Source organism: Pocillopora verrucosa, chromosome 11, assembly GCF_036669915.1.
Source record: "Pocillopora verrucosa isolate sample1 chromosome 11, ASM3666991v2, whole genome shotgun sequence".
Taxonomy (NCBI): Eukaryota; Metazoa; Cnidaria; class Anthozoa; order Scleractinia; family Pocilloporidae; genus Pocillopora; species Pocillopora verrucosa.
This window is the reverse complement of record NC_089322.1, coordinates 13,017,300-13,030,929: the sequence shown is the minus strand read 5'-3', so window position 1 is coordinate 13,030,929 and position 13,630 is coordinate 13,017,300. Positions and strand designations below refer to the sequence as shown.

Below are 13,630 nucleotides of genomic sequence, written 5' to 3'. Positions count from 1 at the left end.
GGAAATTGGTAAAACCATCAGTGTCAGATTACTGATGTGTTTGCACCAGAGGCAACTTGTCAGGCATTCTGATTGTATTCATTTCCATACATGGGTAATTACAGTTTTAAAGCTTATTGAAACATTGCAGTTGTTTCCAATGAAGGAACATTGCCAGAGATATTCATCGACTGTTGTTGTAAGGGAATTTCAATAAAAAGCTTGTCAGGTATGACACTGTAGATTTAGTAGAAACCTTGCAATTGTTTTTCTTTAAATGAACAGGTTCAACCTGAGAAAAGTATTGGCATTAGGAATGTGTTCATCTGCAATTATGGTTGGTAACTTGTTGAAACAAGAGTGCATTATTAATTTGAATATGTGCATTTTGCAACCCACGGTGAATAAATTTCCTTGATGTGATGCAGTTCCTCTAGATCTTGGTGAAAGGACTTGCACAATTCTTAACCCTTAAAACCCAAAGAGTGACTAGCATTGAATTTCTCCTAACAATATCACCCCTGTATCACACATCAAGGTCAAGAGAATAAAGGAAATGATCAACAACAAAAGAGACTTTTGATTGGTAAACAAATTCTCCTTGTCAGTACCTTAGGAAATGTACAAAGAGCAGTATGGAGAATATGTATACTGATCTTAGGGTTTAAAGGGTTAAGCCATTGATCCCTAATAGTGACTGCCATCTAATTTCACCTTACATTATTGCCCCTGAATTAAACAGTAAGGTCATGAGAATTAAGGAAATGATCACCAACCAAAGAGGTTCTTCACTGTTAAACCAATTCTCTTTGTCAGCAACTTAGAAAATGCCTAGAGAACAGTATGGAGAATATTTATACTGATATTAGAGTGTTAAAGAACCTGTAGGTGTAAATGTTGATGATAATTTGATATGTAATGGTAATCACTATAATATCATCAGTCACACAAGTCATTTAAGAAACTGGTACACAACTAAAAAAATTGTCTGCTTGTTTTTATAATATGTAACCTCCCTTGCAGCATTAAAATTTTTTGCAGAATGTAGCATTAGTCTCCAGATAATGTAATTGTTTACCTATTGCTCTTATCAGAAACTAATTTTATAACATAGATGTAGATACTTTGCTAAATAAAGAAAAAAAAAGAAATGTTTACATCCTAAGTAAAATATAAACTAATCTTTTTTTCAGGTGTTCATGTTTGGAACTGTAAGCAAGTGGATTGGCGTTTACAACATTTGGTATTATGGGGTATTCATGGCCCTCAATGGTAGGTATTCATCATCCAAGCTTTTTAATCCAGTACTATTTCTTGATTTCTTGTTTGTGGTTCAACTACAAACAATTCATTGTAATGAAAGGTTGAAATTTTCATTGTTATGTTGTGCAGTCATGCACATGACCACAATTCTTGTAGTTGTACATATAGATACAGTGTATGTAAAGTATCAATGTATCACCTTTTTTTGGACTATTTATCTCTCATTGTTGCAGACAATTAATAATTACATAATTTTGCAGGTTTGTTCCAATCCACTGGTTGGCCATGTGTGGTGGCAGTCATGGGAAATTGGTTTGGAAAGTCAAGGTAATAAACAGAACAATAAATCATCTTAAAGAATTTTGTTCAATCGAGTTAAAGTAAAAGTAAGGAATTCAACACACAATTGTGTTAATTTTATACAAACAAAAGCCATTTAGCACAAAAATTTGCTTGGATATTTGTCCTTGGACATTGTTTGTTCCAAGAATCAAACAGTTGTCCAGGAGCAAAACTCAAGGAAAACTTTGAACATCAAAGAACAGATAATGTCTAGGAAAAAGTAGGAGCATATATTCACACCTAATGGAGGCTCAAGTGTTAATTATCCTTCAAATTTTACTGGAACATGTGAGAAAAAATTTTTACAAACAGCTTACCATTAACTGCGCACCCAGGATGTTCACTTTTCAATGCTGTCTGGTACAACTTAATGAACAAATAGATGCATCAGTTCTTCTGTAACAACAGCTAAAAACTCTCTCCTCTTTCCATATTTGACACAAGGTTTGAAAGTTGGGGAGTATCATTTAGGACATATAAATGGATATACACAGTCCCATGATGCATTTACACCAAATGCATGCAAGCAAAAATATTTGATGGATTATAAGTACTGTTATCTCTAATTGATATTTGGAGGGTAACTTAATTTATGATTTTGTTCTGTAGCCGTGGAATTGTCTTTGGAATATGGAGTGCTAATGCCTCTTTAGGAAACATAATTGGAGCTCTTCAAGTGAGTATTTGAGTTCTCATTGGCTCCTTGACATCTCTTTTAATTTTTTATAATATTAAACATTTATGATTGCTCTGGTTTTGGATTTTAGAACCCAAACCAAGGAGCACTATAAACTAACTTTTGTTATGTTAAATCCACGCTTCAAATTTGCAGATAAATGTTTTTTGATCACTTTGCTCTTGGTGATGTTCATCATCCAGTAGGCTCTGGTGCAGACTCTCAGACCAAGTGATGATCTACAGTGCATGGAAATTTCTCAATTGACAATGGAAAAAGTCAAGAATTAATACAATTTTCAATATGAACTTTACAAACTAATATATGTTTAAAAATTATTTTTCATTAGGTGGCAGCTGTACTGGATTATGGATATGAGGTCAGTAACATATGGATCATGTACAATTTGTTTGATATTCTGTTAAACTTTGAAAAATACTTATTGACTGAGTGGGAGGGCTGCACAGGAAATTATTTGCCCCTAGTAAAAGACATACAAAATGAGGGTTGCATGGTCTGTGCATCTTGACGAGAGCCAAATATTTTCCCATCCAGTTTGATCAAACTCAATCAACTAGCATTTATTATAAGAACACTGAGTGAAAGAGATTCTACCTTACAAAGATTTACCTTTTTCCCAAGTCAAAACAAGAATAAAATTCATCGAAAAAATGAACCTTTTTTCCTCATTTCTATTTGCCCTTAAGTTTGATCAACTGAAAAGTATCAACATATGAAAATAAAAACTGAAAAATTCAGGAAAAATCATTCTGTATAAACCTTGCTATAATTGTAAAATATGTAATCCTGTTAATGTATATGAATTGTTTTTTTCATTGCAGTATGCTATGCTTGTACCAGCTGTTGTATTATTTGCATTTGGCATTTTGATATATTTCTGCTTAATACCATCCCCAGATGAAATTGGTGAGTACAAATACGTATACAAGTTTGTGAGTCATATAGAAATCACTTTCATTTTCTGAAGTGAAAAGATTGTCAGTTCTAAATATAGTTAATTATTGATCTATTTATTTGTTGTTATACATGAAGTAAGCAGACACTAAGAACTTGTCTCTTCTTCATGTGTTGTTACTGTGCTTTTTACTTAACATGCAAACTATGGAGATTTGAATGCATCATTAAAAATGCTGTTGGTCATTATAAAGACTAACTAGAAACAATGTGCAGTGTTTCCTAGGGTTCAAGAGGTCATTTTTTTTAGTTATGACCATCTTTTGGATGGCAGTTAAAGAAATATTTGATAATGATATGACTAAGATTACAGGTTTAGATCTGCGTCTTAGTGATTGCATGTTATACAATGTGCAGTAATATATCACATTTTGCTGAACTTATAACCAGCCAGGGTAATGTAGAGGATATTGTTTATTTATTTTATATTTTTAAACAGGATTACCATTACCAGATGATGACCAAACCATACGAGCAAGAAATGGTTTGTAAACACTAATAGTAATGTTACATTGTGTGTAATAATTTTAATTGTTCTGAATTAAAACAATACAATCTTGTAATATGCCAATACAAGGACAGTAAGCTTTGAACCCTTTATCTCCCAAGATCTGATTCTTAACTCTCCCTGCTAGCTTCTACACATTTCCTTATATTTTAGTTATGAGAATTTAGTGTAAGATCAAGATAACAACTTTTACCTGATAAGTTTGAGTATTCTCATAACCTGTTAGCTGGATATTGTATGGATATTTTAGGGAGAAGTTACATGTTTATCACTTGTTGGAATCAAAGGGTTAATTGTGTACCATCAGTTTGGAACCTAACAATATGATTTACTATTTCTAGTTTTTAATGAACAAATTGTTGAGCAAGAAGCATTTGCCAGACATCCTGGTGAAGGTCTCTCTCAAGTGAGTAGCAAAACTTTACAAAAAAAAAAAAGATCTACTGTAGCAGCTCATGTCCACATAATTAAACATAGGATTAAACTTTGGTTGTTCTCCTTTGAATTTGCCCTTTTTAATGTAATGTTATTGCTTATTGTTGTGGCAATGTCTTGTCATTTTACAAATACTATGGCAGCATTGTGCTAATACAGTTGAAAAGTGCTGGCAGCACTGTGCTAATACAGTGGAAAGCTCTGGCAGCATTGGCCCAATACAGTCCAACCTTGACTATCCAGATTCTTGGGGACTGGACTGAGCGGTCCAGATAATAAAAAAATATGAATATTAATATTTATAAGCCAAACATAAAACTGGATACATGTCATGTAAACAATTTTAAGGAGTAATTATGGCACATTCATATATCACTGTGTATCATTACAGTGTATGTGCACATTGCTATTTCTATCATTGTTTGAAACTGTATGAAAGGAATAATGTCAACGATGTTTTTCTTCCATCTATGTTAATCACTCCCTAAAATGTTCATCAGCTTCAGAAAGCAGAGCATATTTAGTTTCAATGGGAGTTTCAATACATGTGCTTTGTTTGATTGAGGAATTTGCTATGGATCTCAATTATGAGTTATTAATATTAATTATTAAAAAAATGGGACCAGAGAATTTAGTCTGGACAATTGAAAAATCTGGATAAACAAGGTCTAGATAGTCGCAGTTTGAATGTATTGAGGTACAGATTTAATCTTTGGTTGAATAATACTCTTAATAGATGGGGGAAGGAACTGCATGGTGCTGACTCTGAGCTCCTTCATGCTCAGCTATATTCTGCAACACCCATTATGTCTCAACTTTTTAAAAAAAAAAATTAATGAATCACTTCAACTAAATAAACTACATTTACTGACTCTTTATTGCTTGCTTCATTTTTGTAGTCATCATCAGCAAGCCAACAACAACAACAACCACCAAGGAAGGCTGTGAGCTTTTTCCAGGCTGTTTTATTGCCAGGAGTTATACCTGTAAGTTCATTATTACAATTCTCTCTCTTAGTCTCAAGATTTCATTCATTCGTTTCCTTACTGTCTGCCATACAATTCTTGTATAAGGTTAGTTTGGAGAATTCAGTATGGGTTCAACTAATACTCCCCTAGAGTAGCTTTTTCTTTTCCTCATCACTGGTCCACTTTATATTGTATTGATATTTTAAGGGGACATTCTGTTTTGGTCACCCATGGAAAAGAAAACAACCTCTATGAAAAGAACAATAACAGGCAATTTCATGTGAATTGATCAACTCCATACTGCTGATGTTACATAGAGGGACAGAGAAGACCATATTTAGTTCTAAGTGAATAGAGCTTTCAAGAAATTGAAAAAAAATTCTCGAATGAGAGTTGGGAAAGCTTGTGTGTCTTTGTTATAAAAACTACATGTATGTCATCTTCCCATAAAAAAAAAAAAAAAAACTATTGGTAGCTCTTTCTTGAATTTCATCATATTTTCTTTGATTTTAAGAGGGGGCAGCAATTTTTAATCATGTTATATTAGATAATAAATTGTTATGGAAAAGGGTGTGGGTGCTTATGCAAAAGGTATAGGTGCATAAATTTACAATGTATGTACTAGATAATATTTTCACTGTAACTAAATAACGATCTTTTTTTTTTCATCAGTACTCATTGTCTTATGCTTGTTTGAAATTGGTGAATTATTCATTCTTCTTTTGGCTGCCTTATTACTTGTCAAACAGTAAGTTCTGTATTTTTTCATTTCTTGTAAAATCTGTGGGCAGACAATCTGTGGGAAACATATTGCCATTACTTATTATACAAGGATTATCTCGGTAATAGATAGCACATTAAATTGGTTTTATTAACAGTGTAATAACCCATGCAGGGTGTTTAGAAAACATGAGAAAAGTTTGTAAACTGGGAAGGAGAGGCAAATCAGTTACTTTGTGTTCTCCTGATATCCCATATGGATTATTATGCAGCTTAAACCAATATAAAGTGCAGTCTATTGCTCTTATGAAACTAATTCTAAAGAAAACACTTTTTTTTTCTTTTTTCTTTGTCCCATACTAATGACAAGACAAAAAGCATCTCTCTTTATTTCTTTACCAAGCATAAAACTTCCCATTTCTCTTATTCTGTTTACAAACATGATGCTATTGACATTGCTGATACTAGCAGTATGCAGGACGCTTGTCATATGAACTTTGTAATAAACCTCGTTACAGTAAAGTCTCTATGGCTCAGTAGTAGAGCATTGGATCGTGGAATCCGAAGGTCTGAGGTTGGATTCCTCATGGGTACTCAGAATTTTTTCTTTGTCCCATGCTTGTGACAAGACGAAAAACATCTTTCTCTAAAACACACTATGTTCCAATTATCAATGGGTTTACCAGTGCAATATACAATATTTTTTTGACCAATCAGGGTGCTCATAGTTTATCAGTGATTTTACCAACATTTTTGCAGTACTTACCATGAGTGATGCTGTGAAGGGCTACTTAATCGTTCCTATTTTTTTTTCTAGAATTTCATTGGAAGGACACAGTGGCAGACAAAATTTCAACATTTTATGATGTTGGAGGAATTGTTGGTAATTAAGTGTATTTTTGAATGCTGATTTTACCTTTAAAATATCAGCCAACATTTCATTCAAGAAGTAAATATTATGATCATTTCCTTTATCCTCATGAGCTTAAGCTTTGATGCAGGGGTGATATTGTAGGGAGAGTTTGGATGTTAGTGACACTCCTAGGAGTTAAAGGGTGTAGATGAACTGGTAGTCCTAATAAAAAAAGTGTCATGGTCAACAAAGGTTTTGGCAAGCCATATGAATATAGGAGGCTTCAATTCTCTATATTATGAATTTTAAATTGTTATATTTCAACACTTTCAGGTGGCGTAATTGGAGGATTAATCAGTGTAAGTTTTATCAATTTCTGTGTTGAAGTATTATTTTAAAATCATATCATCAGTAAAATATATCAATCAAATGCCACCCCCTTGCCTTACCCTTATTTGTGCTGTAACTGATCATTTTAAATAGATATATGAACCCTTAACACCCTAGCAACAGTATGCATATTCTCCATGCTGTTCTCTACCAATTTCTTGTGGTTCTGACAAGGTGAATTTGTTTGACAATCAAGAGCCTTTGGAACTGGTGATCATTTGTTCTATTCTCTTGACCTTTACATTTGCTTGAAGAATGGTACGGTGAGGAGAAAGTAGAAGCTGATCACTTTTAGGAGTTTAAAGGGCAAAAACTAAAAAATGTGTGAAAATCTAAAGTCGTAATTTAAATACTTAAATCTAAAATCTGAAATTTAAAATCCAGGAATGATTTAGTTATAATACAACTATTTATAAGGAAAATAAACTAGATATTTGCAAGATAATTTAGTGTTATCAACTGAGATGAAAACGTAATTGGCCTCTGTAAAGTGTTTAAAGGCTTGTAGAGCATGTACATTGCCAGTCATAATATGTGACTAATACTTTAAGGGTACCCTGATTTTTGTGTCAACAAGCATTAGGCATGCATTGTTATTTTTTGTTTCTTGTTTAACTAATTTCTTAGGATCTGATGTCAAGTCGGTCCCCATTGGTCATTGCAATGCTTGTGTTGTCCATACCAATGCTTTTTATTTATGGAAGTTAGTTGGAATTTCTCTCTTTTTTCACTGTTATTATTATATCATTCATTCATTCAGTTCATTGAAAAGCCATCAAGGCATTAAGTTTTACAATTGGTCAGCCATTTCTTGACTGAAGTTCAAATCTCAGATCAAATTGGGCATACAAGATAAAATATTTGACAAGAGAAATGTTTGTGTCAAGTGCAATAAGTTTTCTTTACGTGGGATATGCCTTTCAAAGTTATTAGAGGCTGTTATCATTTTATTATGATTGGTTCCAATCTTAAACCATTCATCTAACAATGTGTCCTTATATAATGGCAGATACTGGAGGCAGTTACACACTGAATGCAAGTTTGATGACTTTACTAGGTTTGTGTGATATATTTTGCCCCTTTTTGCAATGGTGTTAAATGGTGTCTTTAGTGTACATGCTTACTTCAGGTCACCCGTGCACTCTTAACACTTATTGCTTGCAACATAGGAGAACGCATGCTATTTATGTTGTTTTTCAGTCCCACTGATTTTATGACATCTCTCAGGTATCAATTTGAGGCCAGACCATGTCAGCTTTTCAACACCATTTTGGACAGACCAGATAACATGTATCCAGACTCACTTCAGTCTGGATGCCATGGTTAGATTTGCAGTTAAATTGCAACCTTTGAGTTACTTCAAATCAGAACTGCAATCCAAGCCACCATTCAATGTTTATATAAATTTTATTGCGTAGAGACAAAAATATTCATTCCTATGTAATATTGCAAACACAGGTTCCTAATCCATGGTTACTTCTAGTTTATTTTTCACCAACTCTATTATGCAGGTTTTATGGTTGGCGGTCCTGCAAACTTGATAAGTTCTGCAATATCAGCTGACCTGGGAAGACAGGTAAGAAGAGTTAGATGACCTCATCCATTAAGATTGAAACATGTTTTGGGCTGTGTTAGTATCTACTTTTATGAAAAAGATTTGTTGTACAGAAAATATTAGAACATGGGGCTTTGTGAGAATAGTGTCTGCTCAATAAGTGTGTGGGCCTTGTGTGACTTGCACATCACCAAATGTACTTATTGCAAAATTGCGTGTATTTCTGACTTCACTATCATTCTTTCTTTCTCTTTCACCTAAATGGTAATAAGTTAATGGAGGGTGGAACTCTGGGAAAGATTATCAACTGAGAAAAGAAGCTATCAATGATCAATATTATGGGCCTTTAGAGTTAATATCAAAGAAAATTATGAGCTTGATGTGTCTGCAGGATCATTTTGATACAATAGACAATTATTTTTTGGCAGCTCATTCCTTTCACAAAGGTCTAAAAGACATAATAATGATAATAATGATAATGCGAGTGACACTTTCTTTAAGATGCATATTTTGTGTTGTTTCATTATACAGAGTGCCCTTAGTGCCAACAGTGAAGCATTAGCTACTGTGACAGGGATTGTGGATGGCACTGGAAGTGTAGGAGCAGCCATTGGACAGGTGAGAATGACTCTTGGTTGCTGGTTGAACTGTAGGTTCAGATCAAAAAGGGTGTGAAGTAATTCTGAATTGACAGTCATACAAAACTTACTTCAAATTATTGGTACCTGTCTATTAATTGGTATATGACTTTCTGTCCTCAGTTTGTCTATGGCTCATCAAATTGCATCAGAAGCTGATGAGAAATAGCAGTTTATGCATTATCTTCTCTTTCCAGAATAATGTGCATACCAATAGTCAAAAGATCACAAAACTTTGTATCTTTAATACAAGAATCCACACTTTGTATTGACCCTTTAAATCCCAAGTTCTATTAATTGTTTATTTTCCCTGCTAGCTGCAAATTATTTCCTTGTAAATTAATTACAAGAATTTGGTATTAGATCAAGACCATAACATCTACATGATAACTTTGAGTTTTCTCATTACCTGTTTACTGGATGGTACATATGGATGCTACAGGGCAAAGTTACATGTTGATAACTAATGGTAAATAAAGGGTAGAGACAGTTTTGAGCAAGAATGATTTTAAATAAGCCATACAGATGATGACAGGATATAGAAAGCCATACAAAGCCATGATATTAATTTGCGGACATAATTTTTGCATTATCCAATCTTTCAGTTTCTTGTTCCTGTAATAAACACACACGCAGGTTGGAAGCCAGTGTTCTACTTTTTAATGGTGATGGTAAGCAACTTGGCTTGTTTTTTTGACAGAATCATTGATCAAGTGTGCTATGCTAAAAGATTCTTGCTACATGCACAAACTTAAACAAGTTGCCTGTTATCAAAGAATATTTTTGGAGTTGCTTTGGAGAGGTTGAGTAAATTAATTCAGAACATAAGTACAGCTACAATTTTTTGAGCTTTTGTTTTTTTGGTAAGCTTTTTGTTTTTTATTGCCATAAAAAGTGCGGCTAGTAATTTTTGCTCCAATTCGTAAAACAAGATGGAGGAGTATTGAATGAGTTTATATTAACATTTTAATATGCAAACACAATGATCCTGTCTCAAGTTGAAAGGAAACACCTCAATCTCATTCCTAGAGGTTGCACACCCCTAATCCCTTTCAGGCAGGACACAAGGACCTCGAAGTTCTTGTTTCTTGCCAGCAATATTAGATGGTGTCTTTTAACAAAGGATAGTGTTCGGAATTTTTCTTTATATCTGTTTTTCTCTTGGGAAACAAAGCTAGGCTAATTTAGGCAACAAACCACACTTTCAATCAGTTTACTGGCTAGTAAACTGCACGGGATGTTGGGAGAACACAAGAAAAGTTCATAAACCACAAGGTGTGGCTGAGTGGTTTACAGTCTCTGCAAGTGTTCTGATCAGTTCATAGGATTTTCAGTAAATGTCTGAATGAAAATCCAGTTCAACTGTGGTTGCAATTTTCTTGAAGCAAAAGCATGCCAACTTTTCCTTGTTGGCAAGCAGTTTGGGAAATTGCAGAAGAGAAGTTCTGAAGTTCTCTCACTACAACTATGCAGGAAAAGTAAAGGCTTAAAATGGAGCAACCAGGTTGTTAAGCTGAATTTTAAATAGAAAATTTGATCTTGTGTGAAAAATAAAATCTTTGTTGTTGGTTTTGACACTCAAAGTGTCCTCTTCGTTTTCTCCAAACCAAAGGCCTTTACCAAATTAAAATCTGGGAATTTCCACTGTGTGGCACCATTTCATGGGATAGGAAGATGTATCAGTTTTTTATCGTTATACAGGCAAATATTTAATATATTTTTGACCAATCAGAGTGCATGTTGTGTATATGTTATGTCATAAAATGTTTTGTCATTGTTTAGTTGATTGGTTGAGCACATAGCCCTATCCTCTCCTCATCTTTGTTAATATTATTGTGATCATTTTTCATTGCTTGTCTTCATTTGCAGACTTTTATGAGTTTTGTTTGCCTCATTATTCCAATTTTGCTCAAATACATAAGGTGAGTAACATGTACACTCTGTTGACCCTTTGACCCCTCAGAGTGACAAACATCTCCCATAAATTCTCCTTACAGTATCACCCCTGAATCACACATGAAGGTTTTGAGAGTAGAGGAAATGATCACAAAGTAGACAAACTTTTTGATTGATAAACAAATTCTCCTCATCAGCACCTTAGGAAACATATAGAGAACACTACAGGGAATATGCACGCTGATGTCAGGATATAAATAGTTGATCAAAGTTTTTTTAATGTATAATTCTTAGAGTTTCAGAAGGTGAACTTGTATTACACCAAGCTAAAGTATGAGACTCAGTTGACGATCATGTCACAAACTACTTTATTTTCTTTACTTTGCTTTATGATGATAATATCCCATTTTTCTTTAATTCATAGGGGTTTAAGAAGACGAGCAAGATATAGTTATGATCAAGTTTCAGTGGGCAATGACACTATGGAGTACCCCCCTAGCAGGCACATCAACACTACCTTAGCAAGTAAGTTGTGTCTAATAACTTATTTTTGGATTTCTCTCTGATAAAGCAATTTTCAATTGAGCTTTCAAAGCAATCCTGGATTGCTTTGGGTGGTTTTACTCTGTTATGTGATTGTTCCAGAAAATTCACATCACTTTCTGAACCAATCAGATGCAAAACTTAAACCAATCACAACTTGGTCACTCTCCTTCCCCTGCGCTTTCAGCAGTTTGATATTTTCCTTGCTATGATTGGCTGTTTTGATTGTTTTGGTTTTGGTCTTTCATAATTTAATCAAAAAGTGCTCTAATTGGGAATGAAAGAACAGATGTAAAGTACAAGAAAACCTTGTCTGGTACACAGTAACTTGAAACATTCAAATGAGAAACATTTGTTTTAGCACTCAGAACCAAATATTGTACAGATTTGTAGCAACTCTCAACTTCTGGTTGCCAATTCGTGTTTACAAAAAAATCTTCTTCTGAACCTCCTTATTTCATCATGTCTTGCCAATCTCTGCCAAGTGTATTGGTAAGCAATTAGTTACCCTTTAACTCCCAATACCTGATTGTTAATTTTCCCCTCCAGCTGATGCACATTTCCTTTTAAATAAGTTGTAAGAATTTTGTGTTAGATCAAGATAACTTCAACCTGATAAGTTTTAGCTCTCTCATTGCCGGTTTACAGGATGATGTATCAATATTTCAGGGAGAAGATATGTGTTAATCACTTTTGGAAGTGAAAGGGCTAAATATCAATAATGATTGTACAGGGGTTGGATTCATCCATACACAGTTCATATCCTGAGCTGTTTATTTCTGTCAGAAGCATGATTTTAGGTTGTGGGTACAATTTCCTCCTACATGACAAAATCACAACCTGAGTTTTCTGTTTTTGCAGATTCCTGAATGATGGCAAGCGTCATGTCACTGGTTCTTCAATAATATTGTTTTTTCATTCCTTTTTTGCCGTTTTTCACCTTTTAATGTATTTTTATCAGCTGAAATATTTCTAAGATTGAACTTTTGAGTAATTCCTGTACCTATCCCACACAAAGTCACCAGTGAAAATTAAACAGAGCAAGGCTTTTTCAAATAAATTATTAATATAGTTATTTCTCTCTTGAGAGTTTCGCCGAATGATTCCTTTCTTACACATAATTGTTGTCGTTAGTTCGTTTTACTCTTAAAGAATTAAACTATAGCTTTAAAGTCATTTGACATTTTTAGAATTTTCATCATTTCTGACAAGAAAGGCTCTGGTGTAAGGCTCTTTGGGAGCTTGTAACCTTATCTAGATAAGGTAAGACAAGTTATTTAGCCAGTAGGAAGCTGTCGATTCAACATGATTAATTATGTCATCATAAACATAACATGGCATAACATACAGCAAGCATAAAATTCATTTCTTGTCAGATTGTATGGTTTGAACCATTTCCGTATGAGCAATTAACCCTAGACAATTATGGCAAATGCTGTGATTATTTCCAATCAGCGTGACATCACACTGATGTTTTTAAGATGTCTGGTTCACTGGAAATTTTTGGGCTCTTTGGGAATAGAGAACGTTGAATTTCTTAAGTACAGTGTACCAAGGTGACCAGGACACTAGCCAATGGGTGATTGGGACATTAGCCCAAGGGTAACTAAGGCATTAGTCCAAGGGTAATCAGGGCATTAGCCTAAGGGTAACAAGGGCATTAGCTCAAGGGTAACCAAGGCATTAGCCCAAGGGTAATCGGGGCACTAGCCTAAAGATAACCAGTGCGTTGGCCCAAGGGTAACCAAGGCATTAGCCTAAGGGTAACCAGGGCACTACCGTAAGGTTGAGCGGGACATCTGTACTCAGTATTTGCAATTGTAATTTATAGTACATTTCTATTTAAATATGTTGATTAAAAGTGGCGTTAAATTGAAGTAATTGTTGGC

The 13,630-nt window shown here is 34.2% G+C and overlaps 1 protein-coding gene across 3 annotated transcripts in view; it reads left to right on the top strand.

Moving 5' to 3' along the window:
• LOC131794406 (sugar phosphate exchanger 3) overlaps positions 1–13,630 on the top strand; it is a 19,279-nt gene extending 5,649 nt beyond the window's left edge. Inside the window, exons 6-25 of one of the 3 annotated variants that reach the window (XM_059111927.2) lie at positions 265–316; positions 1,173–1,251; positions 1,503–1,569; positions 2,194–2,260; positions 2,610–2,639; positions 3,103–3,187; positions 3,675–3,719; positions 4,085–4,149; positions 5,078–5,164; positions 5,819–5,894; positions 6,684–6,749; positions 7,053–7,078; positions 7,737–7,812; positions 8,119–8,166; positions 8,621–8,685; positions 9,196–9,282; positions 9,908–9,973; positions 11,172–11,224; positions 11,650–11,723; positions 12,603–13,630. In XM_059111927.2, coding sequence (XP_058967910.2) covers positions 265–316; positions 1,173–1,251; positions 1,503–1,569; positions 2,194–2,260; positions 2,610–2,639; positions 3,103–3,187; positions 3,675–3,719; positions 4,085–4,149; positions 5,078–5,164; positions 5,819–5,894; positions 6,684–6,749; positions 7,053–7,078; positions 7,737–7,812; positions 8,119–8,166; positions 8,621–8,685; positions 9,196–9,282; positions 9,908–9,973; positions 11,172–11,224; positions 11,650–11,723; positions 12,603–12,610 — 1,222 coding nt within the window. In that variant the 3' untranslated portion in view covers positions 12,611–13,630. Of the gene's footprint in view, positions 1–264; positions 317–1,172; positions 1,252–1,502; positions 1,570–2,193; positions 2,261–2,609; positions 2,640–3,102; positions 3,188–3,674; positions 3,720–4,084; positions 4,150–5,077; positions 5,165–5,818; positions 5,895–6,683; positions 6,750–7,052; positions 7,079–7,736; positions 7,813–8,118; positions 8,167–8,620; positions 8,686–9,195; positions 9,283–9,907; positions 9,974–11,171; positions 11,225–11,622; positions 11,724–12,602 lie in introns of all 3 variants that reach the window. The other 2 variants (XM_059111926.2, XM_059111925.2) reach the window with 2 other exon arrangements.